We start from the raw sequence: 25,724 nt of genomic DNA on the forward strand, positions 1-25,724 counted from the left end.
TACCTGCAGAAGAAAAGGTTGAGAGGAGACATGATCACCATGTTTTAATATCTGGAATGATGTCCTAAGGAAGATGGATCACTCTTGTTTTCTGCTGCCCTGGAGACTAAGAGGAATGGGTTCAAATTACAGGAAATGAGATACCACCTGAACATTAGAAAGAATTTCCTGACCATACAAGCTGTTCAACAGTGGAACTCACTGCCTTGGAGTACGGTGGAGGCTCCTTCTTTAGGGACTTTTAAACAGAGACTGGGTTGCCATCTGTCAGGGGTGCTTTGTGCTTTTCCTGAGTGGCAGGTGGTTGGACTGGATGGCCCAACTCTGTGATTCTGTGGGTCATTCTACATAGTCCTAAAACACAAGCTAAAAAATGACCAGATGATATTTCAGGCTAATCTGTTTCAAACTGGAGTAAACCTAATTTACTAAGTTTAATCCAAGTTTTAAAATATCTCTAAAGATCTGGACCTTCACTGAAGGTCCAGGTCTTTGGAGGTATGGGGCCTGTGGAAACATACTCCTGGGATTACCTTCTGTGATCCCAGTGCCTGTAACCACAGTAATCCCTCCCCTCCCCTCCCCCCAGGCTCAGGCAGCTTGGAGAAGAGGGATAGCACTGCCAATCTCCCTCCCTGCCCCCCATTTCCCTCTCAACTTACTGGAGTAAGACTTCAATGCAGACCTGGAGCCTTTTCCCTCTCCCTCCTTCCTAGAAGAGCCAGAAGAGGACTTCTCGAATTGTTAGCCTGTTTGAAGGGCCCTATGTTGTTTTACTGTAACTTCAAGCAGCCCCAGTTTACATATCCATTGATAAGAAATGCTGGGAGACACAATCCAACAGGCCCAAAGGCACCAATTCCCATCTGAGCTTGATGCTAAGCAAGGCCAATTCTGGTTAGACTTGGATCGGCCAACAAATACTGGGTGCTGTATGTAGGATTATTGTAAATTGACAAGTAATTTGAAGGAATTACACTCAAATTGAACAGGTATTCCACTCCTGCACTAAAACAAGTGATTTTGAGACAAGTATATCTAGCATCTGAGACCTTGAGAGTTTGTGTCTGTATGAACATGCATAGGAACAAGCTTAGAAAAAGATAGAAGCACACTCTGTCTGTGGTCAATACAAGCCTCTAAATTGCTTTTGATGACTCTCCATCTGACAGTGTTTAATTTTGTAAAAATTAAATGTATGTTCACTGTGGATTGCCCTATTGTATCCTCTTCTGTAAGTTATGCAGACACAACTGCTAAGCCTGATGATAAACAGTGTGTATTAACAAACTCTTTTAACTGAAGTCTGAAAAAGCTAATTTGCAGTTACACTAACCAAGTCATCATAAGGCAAAATATTTATTTACCAAAGATCAAACTTACTGATTCAGTATAGCAAATTTTTTTCCCATGGTAGATATTTAGAAATATTTCCAACTGCACACAAGTCAGTTGCAAATGTACACAAGACCCAGTTTTGTCCATAAGCAGTTTGGCTATATACATAAGCATTTTTTCTATGTTATTCCTATTTCTTCAAATATGTAAAGATTTATTTGTAAAGCCTTTGTATGTAAAAATATGTAAAAGATTTACATGTAAGAAAAAGGGTTTGATGAATACAAATAGTAAGTACCTATGCTGCTATTTTCCCTGAATGTGTGCTTATTAAAAATGCAATTTAAACAAAGCCAGGTTATTTCAATTGCAGATTGTGAAAGGACTGTAGAATTTTGCATTTAATCATATGTGATTATTAAAAGATTTGCTCTCAAGCAGACACTACAGCTCAGAGCATGAGCAAAGGCACTGGGAGGTGAAGGAAGGGAAAATTGTGTCAGCAACTCTCTTATGCTGGGCAGACTGGATCTGCCTATGGGACGGATGTTTCAGTGTGAGAAAGCCTTGGTAGACAAGAGGATGGTATTCTAGGCTCTCTTCAGCCCTAAGCCTTTCTCCGCTTTTATCACATCCCCTGTTTGTGTGCCCTCTCCCTGACCATAGAACGCAATTTCAGACTGCACCATATCATAGAATCATGGGCTTGGAAGAGACCTTGTGGCCCATCCAGTCCAACTATATGGCAGTGTGGATGAGACCTAAGTCAGAAAACAAAGAAAAGGAGTAAAATGAAAGAGCAAACCAAGGCAAACCTTTGCTTAGCAGCCTGCTGTTGTACTGTTCTAACTGGCAAGCACCCTTTCACTATCCTTTGCTCCTAGCCTTCCCCTTACTTGCCTCGCCATACCAATACCTAGGTCATTTGCACCCACTGAACCACTGACAACCAGGCTCTGGAGAGACAATGGATGAACACTACTAGCAGAAGCAAGAAGTGAGAGGAGCCATTGCCAAGAGCCATTGCATTTCCAGGATTGCTAGGGGCAGAAGGAAGGGATCTATTCTGTATTCCTCCTGAGCTTTCGGCATCCTGGGCTACAAAATCCTTTAACTGAAGATTTTCACAGCACAGAAATAAACATCACCATCTTCTAATGACTGGAGACAAAATATAGTTATAAAAGCACAGCATGCTACAGAAGTTGATAACCAACTCCATCTCTTATTTTTCTGCATGTCTTTAAATAGCATAGAATTACTGTAGTGCCTCGGATTCACCTGTGGACTTCTGTTCGGGCCACAGGTCTTTAAAACCACCACATTAAGAAATGCCAAACGCAACAAGATAGCCCATTCAGTCTTCTCTCGGCTGCTTGAAACTGTGCTTTTTTCTATGTTTAGAGGAAAAACTGCAGTTACTAGGTTTCAATCCAGGCAAGTTGCCTAATCCTTTGAAAGATACTAGGCAGTAAGCACAGAGGTGATTGTTGTGCCTCTCGCCAATGCATCAAATAGGGATCTGCAGCAAAGTAGGAGAAGCAATTCCTGTTACAATGAGCAAACTCTGGCCATGCTATAGGGCCCTTTCACACTACACAGTTATAGCACCCTGATTCCACTTCAATTGCCATTATTCCATCCTGTGGGATCTTAGCATTGGCCTTTTGGGGACCCTTGGTTCCTTCAGCCAAATAACACATTCCAGGATTCTCCGAAATGCAGCTATGGCAATTAACATGGAATCAGAGTGCTATAACAGTATAGTATGAAATTAATCTTAAAAAGGCACCTGTGTCTTTAGGTGCCATAACAAGCAGCAGTTGGGCAATTATCAGCTGCAAGATATAAAGAAACTCAAATAGCAATCCTGCAAAAAATTTCCCCCCCCCCCCTGGCTTCAAAAGTTTGTTTAACGCATCACTGACTACAAGGACAATAATTAAGGTTTGATCATGCATACAGGTAATTTGTATAGGAGTGCCTGCACAGCATAGATGGAAACAAATGCCAGAAAGTTGAAGCATGGAAATTTGATCTTGAGGGGATTTAACTATAGCTAATTGCACTTGGTAGTACTTATTTAAATGAAAAGTTAATACCTCTCATATCAGATAGATGAAAAGTCTCCCTTTCTATGTACCTGCCCAACTTTTAAGATAGGGGTTCTCAACCTGTGGGCCCCCAGATGTTTTAGCCTTCAACTCCCAGAAATCCTAACAGCTGGTAAACTGGATGGGATTTCTGGGAGTTGTAGGCAAAAACACCTGGGGACCCACTGTTTTAATATATTTAGGGGAAAAGTTTCTTTCAGTTCCTCCTCAGTTAATGGCAGGTTTAATGAGGACATGGGAAACACACCATTCTCAGTGGCTGCTCCAAAGTGGTTTATTTATTTATTGTATCAGAAGCAAATTGAGAATATAGTTATAATGTATTTTTAAAAAATCACAAAGTTAAAAACTTGGCATTATACTAAATTTCCTTTATCCAGTAACTGGCCACTTCAAGTGCCTCAGGTGTCACTGCAAAAGGTCCTCCATTGTGCATGTGGCAGGACTCGGACTGCATTATAAGAAGAGGTCTGTGGTTTGCTCTTCTCCATACTCACATGTCATGGACTCCACTTTATAGTCCCATTTCTTAAGATTGGCTCTGCATCTTGCGGTGCCGGAGTACAGTCTGTTCAGTGCCTTCCAAGTTGCCCAGTCTTCTGTGTGCCCAGGAGGGAGTTTCTCATCCAGTATCAGCCACTGATTGAGGTTCTGGGTTTTAACCTGCCACTTTTGGACTCTTGCTTGCTGAAGTGTTCCTGTGAGTATCTCTGTAGATCTTAGGAAGACGTTTCTTGATTTCAGACATTGATATGCTGGCTAGTATCCAAACAAAGGGTAGGCCGGATATGTCAATGCCTTGGTCCTTTCATTACTGGCTGCTGCTTCCCGATGAATATCAAGTGGTGCAATATCTGATAAACAGTATGATAACGCAGCATGTCTCATTAAGAGCTACATCCACTTTTTTAACGTGGTGATATGTGTTCCACACTGGGCATGTGTATTCAGCAGCAGAGTAGCAAAGCACAAGGGCAGATGACTTCACTGTATCTGGTTGTGATCCCCATATTGTTGTGATCCCAAGTTTTTCATGGTAGGTTTGGTTGGCACCACTCCCTGTTGTCTCCCTGCACTCGGGCAAGAAGCTTTTTATTTAGGCAGACTTTGTTTTTTAATTCATTGCAACAATTGAACTTGTAACGGGGGTCGTATTGTTGTATCTGCATGCTATTACATATTGTGTGTGTGTGAATCTTAGGTAGGAGAAGGATGAGACACAACTTTCAATAAATAAATGATATAATGTTGCTTTGAAGATCCTAATTCAGCATCATCTCCCTCATTAAGCAGGAAGAGATGACTGTCTTGGAGAGCAAGTTTGTGGAATCAAGTAAAGAAAGTTGGTTATTTGATAAGATATAATAGAGATTGAATGTGTGTGGGGGGGATCGGGTTATAGGATTTTCTACTTTATCGATCGAAAGTTCTGTACATACCTTACCACCTTGAGGAGGGCTCCCCCCCCCCCCATCCCAATGTATTTAAAGCAGCCAGAATTTGAAGGGATAATGTCTGGGATGGAGAGTGTTCTAAAATTTGAATTTGGGATAGAAATCTTGAACAGTTGTGGGACTTGTTCCTGAGTAAGTGTGCCTAGGCCTGCAATATTAATGACTGATGCCAGTGACAGGAAGGAATCTTATACTTCAGGTAGCTGCAAGGAAACGAATGTTAATAGGAACTACATAGTATACTTTTCACTCCATGACAGCACTGTGAAGAAACTACACATCAAATTTCTGCCTCTTATGCGCCAATCAGTGACACTGCAGCCTTACCCTGTACTGAACTTTGGAAGCTTTCATTTCTGAGGATTTGTCAGTTGCCTGTATAAGACACTTGGCATATTAAAAACTGTTAAAATGCCAAATGACCTGGAAGATAAGACCCAAGAAACTGCCTGCTTAGTTTCTTATGGTTATGATGACTCTTGCAAGTTTTACTTTGCATCACTTCCCTGTCTCACAAATGCAAATTGACAACACAGTGAGGCAGAACTCTTCATTATTCAGCATGCTCGTTCTTTAGAGAGTGGGTAGACATAATGTGGCTTTATATATTATCTGAAGAATCAGAGGTGAAAATTAAGAGATGCAGTTTAGATAGAGTTACTTAGAGTCAGAGTTGGTGCATGTGTACCTCCTTCAAGCAAGCAGCAAACCTGAATTCCAGTCATAACTCCAGTGCTACTTCTTTGCCTGTGAGTTATCTTATTCATCCATTCCTTTATTTATTCCCAGTGCTAATCTCAGGACTGAAGGAAACATCCACAGGTTGGCCATTTGATGGGAGCAGTCTTACAAGTCTGAGATGTCAAACACCTGGTGAGCTCATGGTGGTAGCCAGCAAGAACAGTAATCTGATTAAACTTGGCAGCTACAATTTTTATTTTCCTCCAGTATTAAGTCAATCTGGGAAATTCAAATGGTGGTTCCGAGAACCATGCACCTAATGCTGATCAAAGCATGTAGCTGAGGGAAGGGTATTAAGGCAGATTTAAGTGCTAAGGACCTGACTGCTGCCCACTGGTCTTGTAAGCTGATGCCATTACCAATTCATTCATGTTTTCTCATCCTATATGCACCTTGCTGTTCCACAGATTACTTACAAAAGAAATAAAATCAATATCATGCACATTTTGCATGTGCCTGATGCTTTTTCGTTGGCTGACAAAGACCCTTTTTATTCAAGCAGGCCTATAGAAACTAACCTTCCTTGTGTTGAAAGGGTGCTATGCTCTTCAATATTGGAGGGGCTGAAAATTGTGTTTTGGTTTTCTTTATTAATGTTATATATTTTAACTAGTTTATATTGAACTCATATAATAAAGGTAAAGGTAAAGGTTTTCCCCTGACATTAAGTCTAGTCTTGTCCGACTCTGGGGGTTGGTGCTCATCTCCATTTCTAAGCCGAAGAGCCGGCGTTGTCCGCAGACACCTTCAAGGTCGTGTGGCCAGCATGACTACATGACTACATGGAGTGCCGTTACCTTCCTGGAGCAGTACCTATTGATCTACTCACATTTTCATGTTTTCAAACTGCTAGGTTGGCAGAAGCTGGGGCTAACAGTGGGAGCTCACTCCACTCCCCGGATTTGAACCCGCGACCTTTCAATCAGCAAGTTCAATAGCTCAGCACTTTAACCCACTGTGCCACCAGGGGTTCCACTGAACTGATATACTTATCATAAACTATATCAGCACAGGTAAAATGGGGAAAAAACATATGCCTGAGCACAACTGTTCAGTGACCTGTGCCTGGGTAGAAAGAGAATTATTATAATAAATTAATGCAACAAAATAGAACAAGACCTGATAAATGAAAAGGAAATTTAAATTCAGACTAGGACTGCCAAAAGCAACAGACACACTTTATATGACTAGGGTGGAGCAAAAAGACAATAGAAGCAATATGCTGGAGAATGATGAAAAGATGTCAGATTCCTTCAAGAAAAAAAACCATTTTAATGATGAAACCATAATTTCAGAAAGCGAAGTGGAAGGGTTTCTCAAAGCACTTGGACGATATAACTTGTTTATGGATTATACCATGGCCTTTGTGTAGATCAAGAGGAGCTATGGATTGCTCAAAAAGAAATAGATTGCCCTGACACTTACCCTGTACAAGAGGTGTCAGGAGAGAATTCGAGAAACATACTGGTTTCCCAAGGTTGTCAGACAAGGCTGCATGTGATCACCCAGTCTGCTTTATTTGTAACCAGAAATTGGCATACAGAAAGTGGGATTAGAGGAAAGACGTGTGAAAACGGGAGGAGGAAATATCAACCATTCAAGATATGCAGCTGACACCACATTACTAGTAGAAGGTAGCAATGACGTGGAATGAGAACTGATGAAAGTTAAGGAAGATATTGGAAAAATGAAGCTATAGTTGGACATTAAAAAATGACATCAGGAGATGATAAATTGTTAAAGATTTTCTTACCTTGGCTCAATCATCACACAAAATGGACTTAGAATTCAAAAATTCAGAAGAAGATGACTTGGAGGGACAGCTATGAAGGAACTAGATAAGATCTGCCAAAGTATTTCTCTGTATGGATAAGGGAGCTGGATAGTGAAGTAAATGGACAGGAAGATAATCAACTGCTCCTTGTAAATATAAATGCCCTCCCACATCAGCAAGCAAGACTCAAATGAAGAATAGCAGTGGGGGTCTTGCTTCTGTTTGTTTCAAGCTCACTCAGTGGTGGAGAAAAGCCATCCTTTTCAGCAAATGAGTTGTTTGTTGAAAAAACGCCTTTGCTTTTTGTGGCTTCAGGTTGTTAAGGTACTTACATACACATATGAAACAAATATATAAAATTGATGATTGTATTTAACTGTTTTTAAAGTCTTATTATAATATTTATTGTTTTATTTAACTGACAGTTTTGGGACATTTGGGTTTTTTTAGAATGCTGGATCAGTACCCAATAAAAGGAAATGATGGATGAACAGTGGATGGTATATATTGACCCAATTCGTTTAGTCGAAATCTTCTCATATAATTCACCACCAACTTGAGAATTAAAGGCTTTGATGGGAATACATGTCTTATTCACTTCCAAATGTGCATCCCTTCATTTCAGTGAGGCCCAGTTCAGTATATTGTGAATGTACATCTGAATGTGAAACAATATCTGTGGACGTGCAATCTGTATTCATAATGATCCCCTGAATTCAGTTCTCCAGCCTGTCTTCTATGCCAGTGACTGATCAGAGAAGCAGCTTGTGGATCAAGCTAGGGAAGCCAGATTAGTGTCTCTTTTGCACGTGTGTTGCTGTTTTTTGTGCATTAGCAACTATCTGAAAGCTCTTCCTCATTACGTAGTGCAAAGCATTGTTCTTTTCCTTCATCGTCTGCTTACTCTGTAAATTTCATATGATAAAAGAAGGATGGAAAATGGCCTGGAGGAGAGGGGTGTCCAGGGAGAGCATCAGCAAAAGGAAAGTTAAATTTTGATACAAATGGATTTCTTTTTGTATGCTTCCTTCCTTGTTTTTCCCTAGCAATTAATTTCCTCAACAAGAATTCCACAAAATCAACTGAAACTAACATTTGGCCTTCAGATACATCATTCATCTGTGGCATATCTGACAACTGCAAATATTCCAGCGTTCGGTTCTGGCTGGCTTTATTAGAGCATAAAATATACAGCCCTTTCTCTGTGGAAAATGACACTTGCTATTTTTTCTGTGTGGGATCAAAATATATCCACTTCATTTCAGTTTAGCTATCAAAATGAAAGAAGTCACTGAAGCTGAGGGCGGCATATTCTCTGGAGAACATGGAAGGTCCACAGGGAGTCTGAAAAGAGAGGTGGTAAAATAACCTGGAATGATGATAAGGGTGATTTCTAGGGAATCTTACACTTCAGCAGAAAGCAAAATGAGGAGCCATCAGGGGGCTATTTAAAGTTTTCTTCATCAATTACCAGGAGTCTCGATTCTGGGATTGGGAAGTTCAGTGAGTGATTTATGTTGCAAATTAGAACTGTCAGTCTCAACCTTTCAAAGTTCAGATCAATACGTCAGCATCTAAAAAGATCTTGTGCTGTCAAGAGTGGGATGAAAGCCTGCCTGGCACCTTCAGATCTAGCAATATTTGTCAAAATGCTCCGAGTTGCTAGATTAAAGGTCTCATGCTGCATGGTGCTGGGAGCCCCCACTTAGAAGAGTCCTTGGCACTACAACACACCTGCAACACACCTTTCTTGAGAATTTTGGTGGATATCAGGAATGAGGTGATCTCCTTTTAGGATAGAAGTAGCATAGGCACTTAGCAAGGAAAATATTTGGCATGCAAAAGGGCTAGACTGTGGTGACTCATGTTAAGTTACATGAACTGGATGCAGAGGTGGGTAAAGAAGAGGTTACCATATTCTTCTAAGAAATCTAAGCCTCAGAGTTTCTTCAACATCATAAACTGGCTTGTAGGTTGTGGGGAAAGTAGTTAAGAAGATGGCGGCAAAAGTCCTGGCAAAACAGGCAGAGTGGATGTGAAAATGGAGTCAAGTTAAGCCCCAGTTGTTCAACATAATACTAGACACCTGATGGGATTTTTTAGAGGTACACACTGTCCTGAGGCTACTTATGTGTTGGCTCCTTTCCCTCTATACAGAAGCATTTGTTATTTTCACTTACGTTTCTGCTCCTCTCTGTTCCATCATGATACAATGTTCTTCTCCTCTCTCTTGGCGCCTTCATTTTGATGGTGTTATTCAGTATCTTGGAAAAACAAAATTAGATGATTTACATCCAAGCATAAAGCAATTTCAGATTGTCCCCATGGGCCATAGCAAAAAAAAATGCCTTAGGCTTTCGAGCTTCTGTTAAAAACAAACCAAAACAAAACAGAGTGGATAGAGACAGTAAAACAACCCTGTCCCAAGTGCAACTGACAGCTTGTTGTTTCCCACTTTTGAAAGCAAATCCAGTCCCTGTTCATGTTGAGTAATCTCTAAATGTGGGGAAGGAGAAAGCATATGAGGCAGAGGAAGGAAACATGCTGCCCTCCAGATGTTGGGCTGTAAATCCCAACAGCTCTAGCTAGCATAACCCAAGATGAGGCAGACTTGGAGTTGGAGTGCTAACAACATCTTGGGTATGCCTGATTCCTATATCTGATATTAAGCATCACTTTACATGATATGTTCTTAGTTATGGTTATAAATTTCAATATATTCCAGGGCTGTTGTCAAGACCACAGAAAGATGTGTCACAAAGTGGAAGGCTGTTTATTATTCTTAGTAATGCAAACCAGAGCCCCCGGTGGCACAGTGGGTTAAACCCTTGGGCCAGCAGGACTGAAGGTTCGCAGGTTCGAATCCAGGGAGAGAGTGGATGAGCTCCCTCTATCAACTCCAGATCCTCATGGAGGGACATGAGAGAAGCCTCCCACAAAAATGATGAAACATCAAAACATCTGGGCGTCCCCTGAGCAATGTCCTTGCATACGGCCAATTCTCTCACACCAGAAGCGACTTGCCGTTTCTCAAGTCACTCCTGACATGACAAAAAAGTAATGCAAACTGTTGGATTGCTTTGTGTCAGTCCTTTGCATAGCCGAGATAGTCTTCCATTGTAAATCTGCAACAGCTTCTTGAAAGCAACAGAGCAAGAGTACATCTATACTGTGGAATTCATTCAGTTCGATACCACTGTGGCTGCCATTGCTCACTACCATGGGATCAAGGGAGATACAGTTTTACAAAGCCTTCTCTGCCAAAATGTGCTGATGCCGCATCAAACAATAACTCCCAGGATTCTATAGCACTGAGCCATGGCAATAAACATAGTATCAAATTTCATTAATTCTATAATGTAGATGCACCCCAAATCTGCCAACCCATCCTCTGGATGTTTTATTGTGGAAAAGGTTTGTAGCATCGGAGGAGCATGTTATGTTCTGCACATCTTGGTACTCTGAATGACGACCGCTCTGAATGACAGCATCCCCCTTCTTCCCTCCTGCTTCACTATCTCTTCCAACTGCACCCAGGGAATTATTTGTATTATCTCTGGAGAACCAAGTGCCCTGTTAATCTTTTGTTTCCTTAATGGAATTCCCCAAAGACAGATGTGAGCCTGGCATATCAGCTATAGGACTCCACAACAGCCTTGTCGTTCCCTGGCCGGCATCAAGCCAGCACGTTTCCATTAACAAAATTATCTCATTAAATCCAAGAAGAGGCAGAAGGATCTGCCATCAGTTTTTTAAACATGTTTTATTGCTATTGGTACTGTTGAAGTGCTGCAGAGGGGTCAGTAGTTAAACAAAAATGCAGAGAGTGCAGCAATTTGGGAATAGCTGGACGTTTGATGAATTTAAAGGATGCCTTTTGAAAGAGACACTTCAAACAACTGGTAGCTGTATTAAGCCGAGTTAAGATAGGGTGGCCTTGGCGATACTGCCTGAGCATGGAAGTAAATGTTAATGTTCTTTTCTCACCACAAGCAGGATTCTAATTTTGCTGAACATTAGAGAGCCAACATGATGTAGTGATTTGAACGTTGAACAATAATCCTAGAAACCAGGCTTTGAATTCTCACTCAACCATAGAAACCCACTTCATGACCTGGGCAAGTCATACTTCCACAGCCTTAGAAAAAGGCCATGGGAACCACCACTGGACTCACCGACCTTGTCAGATGGCCACCAAGGTTACTCCACTTCTTAGAGAGGTGTGGATAATCAGTTACCCCACACCCCATATCGCTTGGCTTCAGCCAAGTGTGATCAGATGGAGGATAGTATGAGCACACATGGTGCATGCGGCTTACCCCCACGCATTCCAATGGCAACACGGAAGCCCTCCCTTGCTGTCCTGCTAGCGGCATGCTCTGGCCACTTCTTCACCCTTCTTCACCCACAGAGCCAGTGCAGGATCATGTGATGGGAGCTGCCTAGCTCGGTGGGTGACCGGGGCTAAATTGGCACATACCACCAAATTTAACCCTATGTGACAAGGTAGCTTCGAAGAAAAACCAACTTTAGGGTTCTCATAAGTCAGATGCAACTTGAAGGTAGATATAAGCACCAAAAAATCAGGGAAAACATTATCAACTAACCAAAGTGACCATCCAAACAAATCTAAAAATTCCCTTTTTGTAATAAATGCATATAAATTACCATTTAGGGAGATTTTCATTCACCCTGTCTATCTTAAATTCAGAGGATGTCTGGTCTTCATTAACAAGAAGCAGTGAGTTAAAACGGTTTTCTGATGGAACTGCAAATCTGGAAGAGCTTTGATTGAAATAAATAGCAAGAAATATTGGTCCAATTTGTTTGTTTAGAATTTGATAATATCCATTTCTTGCCAGAATTCCTGGCTCTTTTAAGGTATTTGATATTGCTTGTTGCAGATATGTGTTTCTGCTTCTTAAATTCAGGGATGATGATGATGATGATGATGATGATGATGATGATTTTGTGTGTGTGTGTGTGTGTCAGGAGCGACTTGAGAAACTGCAAAGATCCCCTGGTGGCGCAGGCAGGACTGCTGACTGAAAGGCCGGTGGTTCAGATCCAGAGACTGGGGTGAGCTCCAGTCTGTCAGCTCCAGTTTCTCATACGGGGACATGAGAGAAGCCTCCCACAGGATGGTAAAACATCCGGGTGTCCCCTGGGCAAAGCCCTTGCAAACGGCCAGTTATATCAGAAGTGACATGATGATGAAGATGATGATAGTTTATTATCCACCTCTCCTTGGAACTCAAAGTGGGGTACAACATAGCTAAAACATTTAATGGTTCCTTTTTCAAAATGACAATTTGACATTTTACATTAAGGATATAGCAATATTCTCCTCTCTTTTTTCTTTCTTTTTTTATAACATCACAGTTTCATAAAACCTCCAGGTTGCTCTTTTCACAGTTCTAAAAGGTGCAATTTCGATATTGCAGTCCTAGACACAGTCTTTTCACACAGACACACTGGTTGCATAGCCAGGGAAGTTAGAACAAGTGATCGTTTAATATGCTTGTTCCATGAGCTTGCTAATACGTTTCAATAGGACACAGGAGCGTTTCAAACAAGTTACTCCTCTAATCCCAGTGAAAAGCATGGACAGGGGCTTTTAGATCTTCCCCACTGAAAGATCTGTGAACCCCAGAGATTATCATGTTGAAGGAAATAGTGATACCCACATATTATCTTCCATCAGATACGGAAGGACAAATCACTCACCTTTCTTTTCCCATCTGCTTTGTTGAACATATGACCCCACTATACTCAAAGTCAATGTTGTTTTTCACACATCCTGTTTCTCACAACTTGATGTGCTTCAGGCAAAAAAAGTAGTTTAAATCTAACTGACACTGCAGTTGGCAGGATAATTTCAGTCATAAGGAAGACTTAGCCTATTTGTTTCTTAACAGGAAGCAGCGCAGGGGGAAACCAAATACAACAACTTGACTTAAGAGTTTAATTTGTTCTGTGACCAAGCTCTTACACTCTTATCTCAAGGCAAGTTTCCCATTGAAATTAATCCATTCCGGGCCCCCACCTCATGTACTTTATAAATTACAAATAATGTATAAATGCATATTCACATGGAACAATAAAAAGAAAAATCAACTTTAAAATGGTAGAAGTACAAAGTCCTGGCACAATGGTAGAAGCACAAATTTGTGGCATAGAAGCTCAAAGCACCAAGTGAAGTGGCAGAAGCATCATTTTCTTCATAGTTATACTTATTCCAGCCTTCCTCCATCTCCCTCCTCACGAAACCAAACATCCCAGGAATGAAAACCACACAAAATCAACTAACCCAGAGTTCCCCAAAGTGGACAAGAGAAGAGCAGACAGCAATCTCCCAAAGCAGACAAGAGCATGAGGCATGGAGGCTGCTCCCTTGAGGCTCTAAAACCCAGCAGTAGTGCTCCCTCTGATGCAAGCTTTTAACTAAAACTCAGCTCTTATGTCAGAGTAAAACCTGGGCTAAGCAATGTCTCTTAACTCAAAATTCTTTTAATTTGGGGTGCTCTTAAGGTGAGGTTCCAATGTACTGAGATCATGCTTAGCTTCTCTGTACAGTGACTTCTCAGTACTGTTTTTTTTTTTTATTCTACCTTCTTTACCTTTTCTCGGTGACTTTATAAGTAAGTGTACATATATTTAGTCAGCATCAATCTGAGAGATAACATCTGAAATGTGCTATAGTATCTGGCTCCCCAGCACAGAAATATTTCCCCTTGGGCAGTTTAATCCTGTCTGGAGCCAAGAAGTTGGTGTATTAAAAGCAGAGCATGAGACTCCGCAGTCAGATAATACAATCAGTGGCAGTGATTCAGCCCGAGTGAGTGCACTTGCTTAGCTACAGCTCCTCTGCAAACTTATGCAGATACAAGATAAGGCATAATACCAGCAGCTGCCATCCTCATACCTTATATTTCAAGTAAAAAATTGTTTATGCACTGGATAAATCTCAACTTTTTAGATAGGAAAAAATCCTAAATAGAGGCAAATCAGGCTATATTTTGCAGTTCCCTCTGCTGAGAAGCTGGTGGAAATACATGAGCACTGTGGAGAAAAGCTCATCCTAAATGAATGGCTTTCCACTTTCATCTTTGCCTGCATTAAAATTATGCCCTGCTAGCATGTTCAGTACTGGCAGGGAATAATGTTCCACAGATATCTTTGTGTGGAAGGCCGAGAAGTACAGAATGCCAGCAGCAGTGATGACCTCCCCAATAGCTGTTTCAGACAGAGTTGTGCCTGATAGCAACCAATCTTTGGTTCATTGTGCTGTGGACAAAGGAGAATTGCTTGTGAAAGGGGCCACTGCATATCTCCTTATATGCATACGTGCAAGTATATCCACCAACATACCTTAAAGCTATGCCACAGTATTAAACTATTAGAATTCCAGCTATTGGTTTTGGCTTACTATTTTTGTCATCCCTTTACATAGAAAACTTTCTCCCATGTGGTTCATGCTGCAAATTACACCAAGGAGGGAAGGGGTAAAGACTCATGCACCACTTCTAATTGTAATTTCCTTCGTCACACATTTTATAGCAGCATTGGTAGCATTTCCTCATGGAAATGCTCAAGGCCACATCTGCCTAGACCCATGATGGCAAACCAATGACATGCATGTCAGCACTGGCACGCATAGCCATTTTTGATTACATGCGGCTGCATGCGGCCATGTACAGAGAAGTATGGGGCTGTGTGCCAAGAAGGACATTTCATCCTCAGCTCCTGCACCAGCAAATGCAGGAGCCGAGGATGAAACATTTGCTATAGTGTCATGTAGACACCTTGTCCTGGAGGTCTGTAGGCCAAAACAACAGAACAGAGCGTCTAGTTATGGGACTTCTGGTTAGGCTGTTAGGGGATCTTTGACCTCACTTCCAGCCAGTGGAGCAGCAATGGAATGGCACAGGGGACGCATCTCTGGGGGCCAGCAACCACATAACTACAGCAGTCATCTTCCAATCTACTGTTCTGGTGTGTCGTGGATTTCTAATTGACCATCATTACTGAGATAAGTGATGGGGAGGCTGGGAGAGGTGAGGGCCTATGCTATGAGTGCCATTTCCCACCATTAGAAATAGTAGCAGCCATCTTAATCACTAAGAGGTTAAGTTAAATTAGTTTTTGGCTTATTAAATACAATATATATTAAACTTATACATTTTTGTTATTTAAACTATAAATATTGTGAAATTATGGTCTTTTTCTCCAAGTGACACCCTGCCTTAGTTATGCTCGGTTTTTTTGAGAAGTTTGACACACCAAGCTCAAAAGGTTGCCCATCACTGGCCTAGACTAGTGGATCACTGCTACAGCTTCTGCCACTGCAACAAATCTCATATAGATGCCCACATTTCAACATTTTTCATCCCACCTGCAAACAGCAGGTGGGAATGAATGGAGTTTGGCTTACCACCCAGTGAGCCGTTTTGATGCAGCAAGTCCCATAGCTTTTGAATAAATAGTATCAAGAAAGACAAAAAGAACTAAATGGTAACTTGGTGAAGACCACACAAGATGTATGGTGGCCACTGCTCACCAACAAGTCTGTCACAGGTGGCGGTTGAACAAAAACATAATGCATCTTCCATTGGGGTTCACCCCTATAAACAACTGGCTATAATAGTGAAATGATAACGTTACCTTGCGTTGCACAAATGTTGAGCACTCACTCAATGAAATATAAAAAGTATACTGCGGATGAATCCCTGGCCTGAACTAAACCTACCCTCCATAGCATAGGAACTACTTCCACAGAAAGGTCCCTTCCACTGATGGAGATCCTACATATAGTGCAGTTTTTCTCAACCTGGAGGTTGGGACCCCTGGGGGAGGGGGTTGAAAGGGGGTGTCAGAGGGGTTGCCAAAGACCATCAGAAAACACAGTATTTTCTGTTGGTCATGGGAGTTCTGTGTGAGAAGTTCGGCCCAATTCTATCGTTGGTGGGGTTCAGAATTCTCTTTGATTGTAGGTGAACTATAAATCCCAGCAACTACAACTCCCAAATGTCAAAATCTGTTTTCCCTAAACTCCACCAGTATGCACATTTGGGCATATTGAGTATTTGTGCCATGTTTGGTCCACATCCATCATTCGCACAGTTAAGACTCGTGCGCCAACTGCGACCGTACCTTGGGAAGTCTGACTTGGCCACGGTAGTCCACGCTCTGGTTACATCCCGCCTTGACTACTGCAACGCTCTCTACGTGGGGTTGCCTTTGAAGACGGCCCGGAAGCTCCAACTAGTCCAACGGGCGGCAGCCATGGTATTAACAGGAGCAGGGCGCAGGGAGCATACAACTCCTCTGCTGCACCAGCTCCACTGGCTACCGATTAGCTACCGGACCCAATTCAAAGTGCTGGCTTTGGCCTTTAAAGCCCTAAACGGTTCTGGCCCTACATATCTATCCGAACGTATCTCGGCCTATCAGCCCACCAGGACCCTAAGATCTTCGGGAGAGGCCCTTCTCTCCATCCCGCCTGCTTCACAGGTGCGGCTCGCGGGAACGAGAGACAGGGCCTTTTCTGTGGTGGCCCCCCGGCTTTGGAATGCCCTCCCTATAGAGATAAGATCAGCCACCTCGCTGATGGCATTTCGGAAAAAACTGAAAACATGGATGTTTGAGCAAGCATTCGGCTAATCCGATGCGATGAAGTTTTTGGATCAAGGACTGGCAATCACAGACAACGAAACTGGATTATGATTTTAACTAAGAGATGCATTGGTCTGTATTGGTGGCCCAATACTGCGTATTGTATATGTATATGTTTTATATTTTTAATCGGAATTATTGTTGTTTTTAAATGTTGTAAACCGCAATGAGTCGCCGTTTTAGGCTGAGATATTAGCGGTATACAAGTGTACCAAATAAATAAAAATAAATAAATAAATCATTGTTTAAATCCATAGTGCTCTCTGGATGTAGGTGAACTGCAACTCCCAAATTCAAGGTCAATTCCCACCAAACCCTTCCAGTATTTTCTGTTGGTCATGGGAGTTCTGTGTGCCAGGTTTGGTTCAATTCCATCATTGGTGGAGTTCAAAATGCTCTTTGATTCTCTTTCATTGTAAGTTAACTATAAATCCCAGCAACTACAACTCCCAAATGACAAAATTGAATCCCTCCCCCCAACCCCACCAATATTCAAATTTGGTCATATCAGGTGTTTGTGCCAAATTTGGTACAGTGATTGAAAATACACTCTGCATATCAGATATTTCCATTACTATTCATAACAATAGCAAAATTACAGTTATGAAGTAGCAACGAAAATAATTTTATGATCGGGGCAGGGGTCACCACAACATGAGGAACTGTATTCCAGGGGGTTGAGAAGGGCAGGGTGTAAATACCCAAAATAAATAAATAAATAAAATATTAAGGGGTCACAGCATTAGGAAGATTGAAAACCACTGATATAGTGAATAGGCCTGACCTAGGCACCGCACCAGAGGCAGGGCCAGCAGCCCAGACCTACTCCTTCATTAACATGCAAGCATCCTACTTGCATCTAAGCACATTAATAGTGCTTGTCAATGTCTGCTCTGTGAGTTATCGAAGCCCAAGACAGCTTCCTTATTACAAGCTGGCTGCCAAAATGTATGTCAGGGTTTTCTTTTGCTTTGAATGTGCTTCTTGCTTTGCTGAATATCCAGTTTGGGACCTCAGCACAACGGGTGTTGTTTTTCATTAACACGTTTTTCTTGTGATTGAAATTTGAAGAGAGCAACATGAAAGACACTTCCTCTTTGTTAAGCATTTTCTTCTCCTTAATCATGCCGAGATTTCCCATGAATAATGTGTGCTGTAATTATTACCTGCAGGTCTGTAGTGCCTTGGCGAGCTGCTCCTAAAAGGGAATTTCTTTTTCATTGAATTTCAGATGTCCAAGAACAAAATTATAACCACCTGATACTAAGCACTGCAAACCAGACACCTTCACATGGTAAGAGAACAAACAAATGGAGTTCAAAGTTACTAATGCTGTAACTTCTCTCTTTCTACCAGTAATCAATTTACTGGTACAGAATCCACCAATATCAATAGAATATTTCATGGAATTACACTTGCGGGAGAAATATGTATTCTATTGATACTCTTGTGTGTCCAGTCATGTTGCCAACCATAGGCAAGCTTAAACATGGCCAATTCTTTCATATGCAGCTAGCAGGGCTTTGTTCTGTGTTTCCTTCTGTCCATAATCTGTGGCTGTCTCCCTCAGCTGCTCTCATAGACCGTCTTGCTTTGTAGTGTCTTCTTGGTCATCTAAAGATGCACAGCGAGAGGAGAATCTGCTTGCCTTGATAGGTCCCTTGTTTGCCTTAAAACCATATAATCCACAAATGTCAGTGCTCTGTTGACGCCTCAGTGTCCATCCATCAGTTGAATTGTCTGATTTTATTTACAGCTTTTGCCAAGATGTAATCAACGGCAAGTTCAAAGCTCACAGCCAGCTGTTCAGAATACACAGCCTGGAGGAATGCAGATAGCTGATCTGGACGGACTGTCATTAATCTCTACACACCAATAGTACAGCTAGAGATGGTGCTCAGAGTCAATTTCTAATCCATGTCTGTTTCTCATATGCATCCACACATCTTATCCATCAATCCAATTTAGAATAACACAAAATATACTTTTATCTTTGTACATAATAAAATATTCTTGCACATAATTTTCTTAGCATGCGTATTTTCCATAGTATATTTTTTGTAAACCATTCTCTTCAATATAGTTATATTTATATAAATCTTTCCCTAATATGTCTTGTCTATAGCTTTCCCTAGTATCTGCAACTGTTGAGCTGAGGACTGCATCACATCATCAGTGAAATGAGCAGTCCAATAGCTGACAGTTTTCTGAACTGCATACTAGGGCAGGAATTGTGAATTAGCTTAGTTCCTGTTAAAATACAAATCGTTAGGGATTTGGTGCATTTTTAAAAATGCTTATCACTCCAGTTTGTGTGTGTGTTCTTTCTTTGCGTATTTTTCATCTTCAGAGTGCCAGATCTCTCATCTTTTATTTCCAGCTAACAATTGTAACCAGCTGAGTTAATCGACTTATATATTATGGGCCTCTGAAAGTCTGTCTTTTTTTATTGAATCTCATTGTCCTAACCTAAGACCTAAAATCCTCCTTTTTTCTTTTCTGTGTTTCTTATAGTGGTAGATTTTCTTGTCCCTGATGTTTCCTTCAAAATCAAAGGGTGCTTTTTCATCTGACTTCTCCTTTATTTGCCCATCTCTTCTTAGTACCTCTTCAGCTGACAACTGTGGAATCTACTAGAGAACTTTCTGCCTCTCCCTCCCCCCACCCCACACTCACCAACTCCCACCCACAAGCATTTGTTCACATCGCTCCTTGTTCTCAAACTTAATATAAAAAGAATTGAGCTTTTGTCTTTCTCTGTCTCTTTCTTACATACCATCACATAAGCACATGTTTATATGTGTATATTCAGGTGTGTCGACTTATAGCAAAATCATGAATTTCTTAGGGTTTTCTTAGGGAAGGGATACTCAAAGGTGGCTTTTCTAGTTCCATCCTTTGAAATATATCCTACAGTACCCGTTGTTCTCAGATGGTAGCCCATTCAAGTACTAACCAAATCTGGCCCTGCTTTGCATCCAGGATCAAGCAGGAACTGATACCTTCGGGGTATTTTGCTCCTGCATTCACATATTTCACATACGTACATAATTTTAAAATAAATAAGTCCACAAAATCAAATCTCATCTCGTCAAACTTCTCTATTCGCTTTTATTTTGTTGGGTTTATCTTGTGCTTTGCAGAAATCCAAAAACTTATCCTGCATCTTGGTTGTTCCCAATTCTTGGTCTTGTTTCTTCTTCCTCTGCCTTTTTGCCATGTTTCCCATAGGACTGTTAGGGTAATTGCTTTCTTTGTATGACCCCTTTACAATAGCACTAATATGTTAGGGTCTATAGGTTAGCATGTTTGCCTTCAACTTGATAAAAAATACAGCACATGAATCCTTTTCTCTTTTACTTTTCCTGTGTATGTGTATGAATGTGCTGTGTTTTTCTCTTCCTAGAACAGTGGTTCTCAACCTGTGGATCCCCAGGTGTTTTGGCCTTCAACTCCCAGAAATCCTAACAGCTGGTAAGATGCTTGGGATTTTTGGGAGTTGTAGGCCAAAACACCTGGCAACTCACAGGTTGAGAACCGCTGCCCTAGAAAGATATTCTAGGTAATACCCACAGTAACTACAATATACCTTGTGATGGAGTCTGGATCAACTATACCTGAAAGTGTTTTGTATTTTAAACTGGGGTCTTCCTGGGTCAATGGCTTGGAAGAACAAGCAGCCTTGAAAAGTTTACCTTAACACTTTGCTAAATTATCTCCTTTATTGTAGAGCATTGGCAATAGTGATTTCTCCACTAAAATAGCAAGTCATTTTCAATAATGTGGTAACCCCAATATTTCTCCTTTCCATCAACCCTTACAAAAGAAGAAATGCCAGCAGCAAAATTGGCAGGTTATGTCTCACAGCAAGACCAAATATTGATGTTGTATGTGGAAGAAATCGGACAAGCAAAAAAGGCTAAGGTTTATAACACCTTTCTTTAACAAAATCACTGTCAGAAACACCTCCAGCTTTTACAGTTATTGTGCAACAAGGAGCAGAGAGAAGAAGTAAACAAGAGGGCGTTTCAGAGGTAACCTAGGTATTTTTTTGCGGTCACAAACCACATAGTGTGAAATAAAGCTTTTGTTTGAAGTGGGCTAAGCTGGCCTAATCTGATGCTCCTACACAATGTCAAGGAAGCAGAGCAACTTTATACATTCACCGAGGTCGGATGGGTAGGATGACAAGTGGCCGAATTAAGTAATTTTGCCCACGTCTGCATATTTATCAAAGTCAGGAAGATAGTAGCATTTGGGGGGGGGGGGGGGGGAGAAGCAGAGTCATGACTCAAGTAAGAAGTTCATATCCTTGGGTGCTGATGGAAACCACCAACATTCACAAAGTGGAATAGCTATAGATAGTTTTAGGAAAGGAGCAGGAATGCATCAAAAAGACAAGGTCCAGAGAAGAAATGGTGCTCACTGCAAGAACTCCACTTCCCACCTATAAGCCATAAACCTTTGTTAATTTCAACTTTTATCTAGTCGTTCTGGATGGTTTAAGGCAACTTTTCTCAACCAGGGTTCCCTAGTATTCTAAGATTCTGTAAAGTTATGGTTGAAAAAAAAATTTAGCTGTACATGCAGTAATTTTTATTTAAACCTGAAAATTATTTCAAGGTATCCTTCATAGTACAAAGGTTGAGAAAGGCTAATTTAAGAGTTTTGCCTCCCTATTTCTTCTCTATTTTTTCACTTTCCTATCTCTTTTCAATTATTCACCCTCTTTCGCTGTAACTATATCAAAACTCCAATAAAAATTATTTTTTAAAAAAAGAGTTTTGCCTCCCAATACTAATAAATATGCAGTATGACAGTCGTATACACAGGGGATAGATTCCCATACTTTGCAGGGGTATGTGAACTGTGTATAATAGTGAATCCCTATTGAAGTTAAGTACTTCTATCCCCAAATACCATAGAGTTACACTGAAGGAACTAGAAAATGTCCAGAGATGACATATTTTGTTGAACATAGATAAATGAAACCACAGATATGGGTGTTCTGTTGTATTTACTGGTGTTGAATGAGGAAAATGAAGGTAGCTATGTGTATAATACAGTAATACAGAGGTTAGCAAATGACCAAACTCAATGGTGGGAGGAGAAGAAGTAGAGGGGAATATTGCCTTTCTCATTAGATACAGTCAAGAGCAAACTGCTGCAGCCACAACTTGTGTTTTCTTCCTCATTAATAGCATTCTTGCCATCTTGACCACACTTGATACTGCATTGTTTCCATCTGTGAAATATTAAAAGGTATGCTTAACTCCAAATCCTGTCCTATCTCTTTCTCAATCCCTTTTGTCATACTTGGAAAACAATTTTCCCTCCCGCTCCCCCCACATTGATATTTTCCCTTTTTTTTTCTTACCCCACCATCTGCTCTTTCCAGTTCCTATTCCACTTTGCATTACAATAGAGCTCGAGCAAACAAACAAAAACTCAACATTTCAAAATCTATTGACTCTTCATAATTCAAAATTCAGGGTTTGTTGGTTTTCATATGGTTGTTGTTTTACACTGATGCCTGACCTCAAAATTCAACATTCATGAAGTAAACATTAGTATTGAGAACAGTTTGCGATTGAAATTCACAGGAGGAGAGTTTAGGAGGCAAATTTATTTCAGTTCTACTCAATGTTCTATATCTGCACACAAACAGGCTTAGATACTAGCATTTAAATCACAGGCCTGTGCTTCTTGTTGTTCAATTCCAGCTGGTCTCTTGTTTGTTTCCTTGTCACCCCCCTCCCCTGACACCCGTCTGAGTCTTTCACACTGTTTTGGAAATTTTTGCAAGGATTTTATTATGAAGGAAGGAATGAAATGGATCCAGAATTACATCTTATTTTTCTTATACAACCTAATATTTTTAAGTGTTTGGGAAAACAATCCAAAAGCAGTCCATTTACTCACAATGGCAGGGGGTGTCTCCCATGTATGTGGGATGATGCATGTTTTATGTCTTTCTGAACTTTAAAGGACTTCTCCAAATTGCTGAATCTTATGTCCAAATTAGCTTCATTCCTTTGATTAAGTCTTTTAAATGTCAGTGTAAAACCCAGGACAGATAAACTGCCTGAATGACATGGGGACCATCAATTCCCAGGGCTTAGGACCTCATCACATTGGACTTCTGCTCCATCCTAGGACGCTCCTAGGACAGAGCCCATCATATGAAGCAGGGCTACTTCTGGCAGGGCTCCATCCTGGAAGCGTCCTAGGATGGAGCCCAGAGAACATGGGAGGCTTCCCATGTTCTCATTTATTAGAATGGGGACAACACTGGGAGAAGCTGGGCAGTGACACTTTCTCACATGCGCTGGGGATAGTGGCATTGCTGTGTCCCCTGCTGCCCCACAGATTCTCCACATTGCCTGGAAAATCCTTACGCTGTTGCCTGCATCAGGGACTTTCATGTAATGAGGTCCCTACTCTTTATTAGTATTGCAATGTTTCTTTTTGTTCAGTAGCCAAATGCCAACACATCAGCATAGTGCATGTGGCAAAATCAAAATTTGCTTTTGAGGTTTTTTCTCCTGGATATTTTTGGGTTTTGGTTGGTTGGATTCAGGGATGCAAAACCCATGCATATTGGGTACTGGCTGTAATTCCATGTGCCCACCATGGCACTACCTATGAGTCAAGAGACTGCGCTGCTGCTACTGGTACTGCTACTGCTGGGAGAGTTTCCCAAGTCAAACAGACTTTTGCAGAGAAGCCAGTCTAAATGTGCCAAATGGCAGAAGTAGTGGGAGGTAACGCTGAGACTCTCTCAGAGAAAATGGAATGACAATGGCACCATAGTTAACAGTTGTTCGAATTGTGCAGGAGGAGACCTTAATTAGGACCAAGAAGTGACTTTTTTTAAAGGTGGCAGTCATAAATGGGGCTTGAAGTGGGCACAGCCTCTCCCTAGGCTGTTCCCCTTGGAGTTGTGTTATCTGGCTGCTCAGGTTTGATTGCTCTAAATTTTATTTGAATTTCTGATTAAGAGGTAATTATTAATTAGCACAGGATTGCATTTAGCCTGATCTATCCAACTGCTCTTAGCCTAATTATAATTAGGTCACCCTAGGTTGATCTTGCCTGCCAAGGGGGCAGAGGTTTATGGAAGCATACGGAGGCTCTTTAAACAGATCATTTGGCTTCTCAGAAAACAGCAGCACTTTTTCAGGCCAAAGGTGTGTGGCTTTGCACACACAGTGCCAGGTGCATGAAATAAAACATTAACATTTTATTCTTGACAAATAGAGCAGAGCTGCTAAGAGGTAAATGTGCATTTACCCAAGCCTCCATACATTTAGCATTACATCAGTGAGGCCACTGCCTTATGTGTCAGGTTGTGTTTTTAGTACTTGAAAATATTCTTCTCTAAAATATTTATCCTATACACACACACACACACACATGTGCCAAAGTATGTATATTAATTGGTTGAATGGTTGGTTGGCAGCACAAAACTCCTGTATGTATGTAATTGTTTGTTTGTACCACAAAGTCTCCTGCATGGCTTGATCAATCTGGATGAAAGTTGGCACACATACCCTTCCTTACCCAACTTAAAATAACTGAGGAGTTTTAATTACAAAATTCACCCTATTTTAGGATGAGGGCTCCAAAAAGGGAAATTGGCAGTATATAGATAGAAAGGATTAGCGGCTGGCCTATAGATATCAGTATGTATGTAGGCAGCACTCAGATGCAACCACAAGAGGGCAGTATATAAATAGAAAGGATTAGTAACTGTAGACAAAATGACCACACCATGAAGCCTACAATGCAGCACTGAAAGCTACCGTTGGGACAGCCACCCATAAAGAAGTAAGCAATTGAATGAAGATTTATATTTCAGAAGAGCTGTGAGTGTGTGTGTGCATGCAACTGCGATTTGCTTTGAGGCAGAGGCATATTAGCCCCATCTGAACTGCCATATAGTCCAGTATAGACTCCATTGAACTAGATTATATGAGTCTACACTGCCATATAATCCAGTTCATTGCAATTAATATGCATTCTGAACCTGCATTATATGGCCGTGTAGATGGGGCCAGTGACTTCCAAAAAAAAGGCCAGAAGAAGGAAGAAAAGGGAAAGTGGGAAAGGCATGTGGGAAAAGATGGAAAGAAAATGAAAGAAGGGAAGAGAAAGTAAGGGGGGGAAATGACAAAAAAGGAGGGGAAAAAGAAAAAGAAGTCAAAGGAAGAAAGTGAAAGGAAAAAAGAAAAGGGGGGAAGCATCTAAGGGAAAGCAAGGGAAGAATGAAAGAAAAGAAAGAACCAGAACGAAAATGCAACTATATGCTAGTAATATGTCAGGTATGGCTGGAATCTTTACATATATATATATACACACACACAAGCACCGCAGTTACAATGTTGCCAGTTGCAATTTACCAAGCAGCAACTGCTGCCATCGACAGGAGTCTTTACTTCTGTCACTTGAGACGCAGTTCCCCCTTGCATAGGAGATTGCTTGCAATGCCCCTCATACCAAAGTGTCATGGGAATGACAGCTGGCTATTTTCCAGGTGACAGTAAAACAGACCCTTTCAAACCCAGCAGTTAGGAATGGAGGGGGCTTTCATCTTTTCTATGTAATCTCCAAGTAGGGAATTCATAG

The 25,724-nt window shown here is 41.1% G+C and overlaps 1 protein-coding gene across 3 annotated transcripts in view; it reads left to right on the forward strand.

Annotated features, from left to right (window-relative positions):
• The window catches only part of SHISA6 (shisa family member 6), a 354,817-nt gene that overhangs the window by 308,535 nt on the left and 20,558 nt on the right, over positions 1 to 25,724 (forward strand). For 2 of the 3 annotated variants that reach the window (XM_060764465.2, XM_060764466.2), the window contains exon 5: positions 18,328 to 18,390. The exons of the other annotated variant lie outside the window; for it this stretch is intronic. In XM_060764465.2, the coding sequence (XP_060620448.1) occupies positions 18,328 to 18,390 (63 nt within the window). The remainder of the gene's footprint in view (positions 1 to 18,327; positions 18,391 to 25,724) is intronic. 3 annotated transcript variants of the gene reach the window in all.

Source organism: Anolis sagrei, chromosome 2 (genome assembly GCF_037176765.1).
Source record: "Anolis sagrei isolate rAnoSag1 chromosome 2, rAnoSag1.mat, whole genome shotgun sequence".
Lineage (NCBI taxonomy): Eukaryota > Metazoa > Chordata > Lepidosauria > Squamata > Dactyloidae > Anolis > Anolis sagrei.